The following is a 7,579-nucleotide window of genomic DNA, read 5'->3' as shown; positions in this document are numbered from 1 at the left end:
GCAACGCGCACGGGATACATTATTACAATTCTGAGGTATGTTCAACAACATCTGTACAATGTGTGTTTTTTTTTTAATAATTTCAGGGTTTAAAAAAATTAAGGGATTATGCTAAAATTTGTATGAGGCATTTATTTTAGAGTATTTTTTTATAGCGGTTCAATTTGATATGAACAATTTTATTTTTATATAATGAAATAGAGGGTTTGAGGGGTGTTCCTGACTTAAACATTTATTTTCTCAAAAACTTGACTTTCTAGGACAATTCTAGAGACATATTTGGATTTCTCGTAAAAATCTATCGGACATTGTTTGGACAAAACCCACTCAAAATGTTGTCGAACCGTGTAACTAATTATTATTTTCAATAAATTGCCAAAAAATAAATAACTATGTTTGCTGTCGCTTATGATGTGGAGCTTTTACGGTATGCCAAAATATGATTTAGTCGAGGCTGATGTGTAGTAATATATATTATTTAATAATTACTATTTCGGCTCAATGGGGCTGATGCGGTGCTTGTAATTATTGTTATAGTTGCTAGAATTCGGAAAATAACATACTATGCAAACACCTTTTTACGTTATTCACATGCATATATCGAGCGTTTTTATACTGAAGACTGCGAAGATTAACAAATGACACTTGTGTAGACTTTGTCAAGAATTGAAAACAAGCCTATACCACTTACAAAGATTTAGTAAATAAAAAGTAAAAAAGTAGAAAAAAAAATGTGCAAGTGCATTGTTAACATTTTTAAAAAATTTATGTGTGTATACTTAACGCAAAAATATTAAGATTACTCGCCTACAAATTTATCGGTCAACTTCTAAATAACAAAGCATTTTTTTCTTAACAATGTACTGAATAAAAAAAAAAACCCTTTTAATTTTAATTCTAGCTACATGGATAGATTAATGATTTTTTTTTTACAATTTTACTTTGTCGTGCGGTATAACATATTGACATTTATTGAGCATAGTAAAAACAAACTTTCAAGGACACTCACCCGAAATTATTGTACTTATTTAATAACTAAAATGTTGGGTACCTATTTGTATATTATCCTGGTATAAATTATAGGTTCAAAGTTAACTGCATTTGAACCCGACGGCTTAATATTATTATAATTAAGGTGACTAGTGTAATTGGTGCTTATTCTACTAAAAGTGGTAGATTTAAACAGACTACCAATAATTGTGTTTAATTTGAATTTCAGACTATCAGCTATTCGCAAAGCTTTTATTTTTAATAACATTTACCTTTGTACCAAATTCAAAAACTTATATTTTCAATACTAATTTTCTTACAAAATTTTACTCGTTGTATTTTAAAGCTATTTGAGTTGTAAACAATTTTTTTTTCTTCTAATTAATCATTATAGTTTATATACTATGAAAATGTATACAATTTTAGTTAGGTATTAATAAAAATCACAATAAAATAGAGACATAAGCTGGTAAAAGGTATGGAGAAGTAGTAAAAGTATTAAATATATAAAATCGGATGTGGTAAAATTTTAAAAAGACTCGGCAGGAATAATTGAAATTTATTATACACATTTAAATTCGGCGTATGGATGAAATTCGTTTGGGGTGAATTGAGATTGGAAAATTCCGAGGGATGGAGGTCTCTTAGTCTAAGTACAATCTAAGTTTTAGTACATAAGAAAAAAAAAATTGTACACCTGTATTGTTTAAATAATGACATGTTTTTATATTAAACTAAAAAAAATACGAAGGTTACCTGAAGGTTATACGTACGAATTTATCGGTTTGAAAAAACAAAAAACAACAGATATTATGTTACTTATACACATTTTATAAAAGCGATACCAAATTCAAAATTATTGTCAGTTTTCGCGTTTCAGTGTACGGTTAAATTTAGAAAAAGTGGTTTCCGTTAGAATATACACAGGTGTACACAGGCCTCTCAATAACGTCAAGGTGGATTTTGTTCGGTTACTTTAAACACGGCCTATGTATTCATTCTGATAGCTTAAGAACTCGAGCTGAATTGTCAATAAACTTTAAAAGTACAAAACAAAAAAAATAAGTACCAACATTCCCTTGAAGAAAACACATTTAAACGTGTGGCCTATCCTTTCCAAAACTTAACTATCAGGAGACGATCGTCCAAATTGTTTGTTTAGTTATTCGTATAGGTTTTTATTTTTCCCCAAAATGTTATCTTTATACGTTATTACAGTAGCCTTTCCGTAGAGATTTTCAATAATAACGAGAAAATAATTTTTAAATTTGATTTAATATTCACAATAACGGTTAATTATTTTTTGTAACAGATGTTGTTAAAACAATTTTTAATAAAAAAACATTGTTTGTAAAAGTGAAATCTGCATAATATGTGTAAACATTGTAATAACTTCAAAAATTATTACTCAAAACTGGGTAGTCGACATTTTCGGAAAATTATTTTTAATTAAAAAAACAAATTAAATACAGATGTTTTCATTTAAGTTTCAAAAGTTACCTCCCCCCTCTCTAAATCTGGCTTTAGACTGAATAAAATACAAAAAATGTAAATTATTATTCGATAACAATTTGAATTATTTTACAATGTTAAATTTTCCAAAATATATATCATCAAAAAATCAGGTGTATCATGAAAAACCCTGAATAATTATGTTTTGACAAATGACCCATTGCAGTAGAGTCCATCTTTAGAACCATATTAACCGGTTCTGCTTTACTGATTCAATACAATTGAAGAGGGAGAAGTGAAATTTTTAAATGTATAGCCCAAAAAGTTACTTTAAAGGTACGATTTCTAGGTATGATCTTTATACAACAAATATATAAATGTTTGAATAAACATTTGAAATAATGTCACAGCTTGATCGATTTTTAGAAACTAAATATAATATATTTATTTAATGTTCTACGTTTTTTTTTTTAAATTCTTTACTTGAAATGGAATGTATATAGTCTAAAAAATATTCACTTTGTCGCTCAGTTGATGTTCAGTTTATAGTAGTTAGATACAATGGCTTTCAATTTTAGTATATTTTTACTATCTTGTATCATTGTTCATAATTCTGTGTCGCAGCCAACTGATTATAAAGTAATTTTTTATATTATGTTTAAGCTATTATTTTTAAACTACAATTTTTTAGCTCAATGTTTTTCAATAAAAATATTTGTTATATCTGTGTATATTACACAAAACAGTCATAACATATCTGCTAATACAAGTTAAACATTTTAATTTAGTTAAAAAAACTGACAAGAATTTTTAGGTTTGATTTTTTAAAAAGTTTGTCTTAAACTTTTTTTTTTAATGTGTCAACCGAATGTCCAGTTTTTTTTTGTTAGTTTTATATTATATTCTAGTTTATGCAAAATTAAACTTTATTATTAGATTTTAAGGAATAAATTTGCAAATTATTATAAAATAAAACAAATGAAATAAACTTTTCAGTTTGTTTCAGGATTTATGAAAACAATTTTTGATTTCGTTATCGACTATTATTCCGATGAATATAATATAAACAAATACATCCGTAAGTCTCAATTTTTAGATTTTGTGGGTAATGATGACCATAATTTACAATGTGTGTACAATTATTGGGCAGCAAATTCAGATTCACCAGAAAAAGAAGGTAACAATTAGACATACTTTATGTACCATTTAAAATTAGTTTTTTAATAAGTATTTATTAAAAAATTACCTGTCGTATAAAAAATACAACTCAAAAGATCTATTCAATATACAGAAACAAAACTTGTTATAAACACCTGGTTTCGTTTGAAATAAGGTATTAGAATATAAATATCAATGTTAAAGTAACAAATGTTTTCTACTTCCTAAAAATGTAAATATAAAATGATTTTTATATAAATAATACATTTTTGTTTGGTTTTTAGATAAGATATATGTAAAGGAATTTACGGAAATAGTGTCTTTGATTTGCGAAAAACTAAAAATTCATAAAATTGACTTCCTTAGAAAAAGAGAAAAAACAGCTAAGGTAATCAACCTGTAGATAAAATATCATATTAGTTTTGTTTAATTTATATTATAATACCAGTAGATTTGTATCTTGATAAGATAATAATATTACTTTTAAATATCTTCAGTTACATGCACAAATATTATATTTGCACATTTATACATTGTATTATTAGGATTGAAATTGTTAGTAAGCCAAAATTACACTATTTATTATACTACCAAACAAGTTGATTAAAATAATTAATTGTATGATAATACATAATATGAAGACATTTTTTTAAATGTTTAAAATAACTGTTTGTTTTATTTTTTGTTAGTAAAATATTGTACTTTAATCTATGAAAATTATAACTTGATAATTCGTTTATATGGAATAAATGTAATAAATATAGAACTAATTATGAAATAAAATTTTCAGGTTATAAAGTATGCTTTTGATTTCGCTTTTGAATATTACAATCACGGTATTGGAAGACTATATCTTCATCATCTCGATTTTTTACTATTTGTGGGCAAATACGACCATTTACAATGTGTACAATCTTATTGGACAGCGAAATCTATTCCATCAGGCCAAAGTAATCATTATATAATATACTTCATACTTGATGTATCTTTAATATTAATACATGTTGAAATTTTAAATAAAAAATACATTTTTTTTTGTTTTTTAGCTGAGTTACATTTGGACGAATTTACAGGCCTTGTAAATTGGATTTCCACAAAAAATAATTATGTTGTAGAAGAATTTCTTGAGAAAAGGATCGCAGTAGCTAAGGTAACCAGCTATAGATAATAATAATATATCATATTTTGTTTTATTTATGTTGTAATATCGGTAGATAAGCCTTTTTTTAAGTAGGCAAATCTTTATAAGATATAAATAATACTTTTAAATATCTCCCATTTTATGCACAAATATTACATTTATATACAGGGTGATCCAGTTACCGTGAACCACTCAATATCCCACTGGGTTTAGTTAATAATTTAATTACATTTTTTTATACAATGTGATCACAATTTCTCACATTTTGTTTTTGGTTTTACCTCCCTCCCAAATTAAATGATAACGCATACATTTCATCAACTTTTTTAATTGAGAATAATGTACTAAAAATGTTGACTGGTTGATACCCAGTTTTAACTAACTATTTTTAAAGTTATAAGAGTTTAAGAGTTAGGATGGGAGGGGAAGTGCAGTTGGAAAAAGGGCAGATAAAAATAACACTACACTCCACCTTTCCTTTTGCCCTGAACTTGAAACTTCATTAACTTCAAAAATTGTTATCCAATACTGGTTATCGGCCAGTCAAAATTTTAAGTACGTTATTCTCAATTTTAAAAGTTTATAAAATGTATGTGTTGTAAATGGTAATTTAAGTTTCAAAAGTTGTTATCAAAAAAAATAATTTGGGAGGGGGTAAAAACAAAAAAAAAAATGGTGAAAAATTGAGATCACGTTGCATAAAACATAATCTAAAGAAAAAAATTAATTTCTCATTAAACCCTATATAAATACTTATATACTATACTTTTTTTATCATCTGTAATAAATAAGGCTAGGATTAGCCGTCATATGACCGAGTTCAAACCGCCTACCCCGTCAAAATATGGGATATAACGATGATTTTAATGTGTAATAAGTAATAACTGATCAATGTTTTTGTTATTTTTCTATTGTATTCTTGCCTATATAAAATTACATTTTATAATTATATTTTAATAGAATACAATTTAATTAGTGGAATAAACTTTTCAGGTTATAAATGATGCTTATAATCTTGCTTATGTCCATTACGGTGTTGTTCAGGAAAAAGGTTTTAGTGAGTTCCAATTTTTAGATTTTGTCGGTAAGGACATAACAAATGAACTACTTGTATATCATTACTGGATAGCGAATCATATTCCACCAAAAAACCGAGGTAACTTTTTGATAACTTTATTAATCATTTAAAATTAATTTCAAAACAAATGTTAAAGTAAAAACAAAAAAAAACCGTCAATGCTAAAGGAGAGCGAAGGTATTATTTCAATTATTGTACCAACTAAAATAATATTGTTGGCAAAAATACTTATTTAAAAAGCCTGTTTTCGTTTGCAATATCTTTAGTAGATTTATACCCTTGTATTTGAATTTTGTACCAAAGGAAAAATACAGTTTTTGATTTGTTTTTTAGGTAATATTTTTTTTAAGGAATTCGCGGACCTAGTAAATTTGATTATCTTTAAAAGATATGATCTAATAAAGTTTATTAACAAGCGAATGGAAAAAATAAGTAGCTAAAAAAACCACGGACTAGCTGTATAAATAATAGAATATTAGTTTTGTTTAACTTATTGTAATATCAGTAAAGAAGTATCTTTATAATATATTGTAAGTACTTTCACATAGATACATGCACAAATATTATATTATTTTATTTGCAAATTATATACAATGTAATATCACACTTATATTAAATAATAATAATTTTAAAAATATTTTATTAAATAAATACATTTTGGTCAAATAATAAAAATAACATATTTGTTTATATACATTTGAGTATATTATTTAAATATACTGATAGTATACTTTTATCAATATTATTTAATTAAAATAAATTCTACACGTGACTCTAAGTTCAATTTTTATATTATTGATTTTATCAGTGACTTAAAAGATGAATGGATTGGCAAAGCTCTCTCTCTCTTAGAGCTGTTATTTCTCAAGCTATTGGTTTTTTTTAGTGCTTTGTAGTATACTCATTTGATTTTAGCAATTCCTTTGAAATTATGGTTTTTGATTTTCTATATTTTTTTGCTTGACAGATATTAAACTCCATAAAAAAGTTATCATCATATAAATATTGACAAATAAAACATTTATCAGGACAAATTATATTTTTTTATAACTATTACTAAACGAGTAATATTAAAACACAGTACAGATAATTTATTCTTTGTTGAAACCATGAAACCGTTGAGTTAGGTTAGGTTAGTAAGACTGGTCAAAACACGTTTTCAGTCTACATTACTTCAATGTTATGATTTAATTTTAAGCTTCGAAGTGGAGCTGAAATACGTTCAATATTGAGAGTAATTTGTATTATTAATTATTATATTATAACACGTGTGGAAAACGTTTTTTTAGAACGAAAAATAAAAACACATTTGCAATTGTTTTCGTTGAATCCGAATCTGGTGAGCAATTTTTACCTACCAGTCAATTTTTTACTTTAAATTTTACTTTTTAAATCCTTCCTAAAATTGTAAACTACTTAAAAGCCAAACAAAATCTAAATTAGTTCTATATTCTTCGAAAAAAGTATAATAATAAACAATTTGAATTACTAAGAAATGTTGTCATCGTGACTATACTTTACCATCTCACATTTGTGACCTAGGTCTGTCTTATACTATCTTCAGTTTTCATAACCCAAACTTTTTAAATATTTTTCCATCTTTCAGCCTCGAGGTTCTATGTTTAACCTCCTTTGCCAGTTTCCTTTTGCTTCATCGATGGCTAGTACACATATGTACAGGACATAAGCAATTCTCACGAACTTCATTATAGTAGTCATAATATTTAATCAATAACTAGTAATTATTTGTTGTAGCAACT

The 7,579-nt window shown here is 25.8% G+C and overlaps 1 protein-coding gene across 1 annotated transcript; it reads left to right on the top strand.

Annotated features, from left to right (window-relative positions):
• The first annotated feature begins 3,553 nt into the window (after positions 1 to 3,553).
• Positions 3,554 to 6,259, top strand: LOC126833867 (uncharacterized). Its single transcript, XM_050565426.1, has 5 exons — positions 3,554 to 3,619; positions 4,391 to 4,550; positions 4,647 to 4,750; positions 5,735 to 5,897; positions 6,153 to 6,259. Exons 1-5 carry the CDS (start codon positions 3,554 to 3,556, stop codon positions 6,257 to 6,259), a joined length of 600 nt encoding a protein of 199 aa, XP_050421383.1.
• Positions 6,260 to 7,579: the final 1,320 nt, after the last annotated feature.

The sequence above is a fragment of the Adelges cooleyi genome, unplaced genomic scaffold, assembly GCF_023614345.1.
Source record: "Adelges cooleyi isolate 19-005CV unplaced genomic scaffold, UGA_ACOO_1.1 ACOO_flye_CR_arks_rails_tigmint_CR_PRNA_2, whole genome shotgun sequence".
Classification (NCBI taxonomy): domain Eukaryota; kingdom Metazoa; phylum Arthropoda; class Insecta; order Hemiptera; family Adelgidae; genus Adelges; species Adelges cooleyi.
This window is presented reverse-complemented; position numbering and strand designations above follow the sequence as displayed.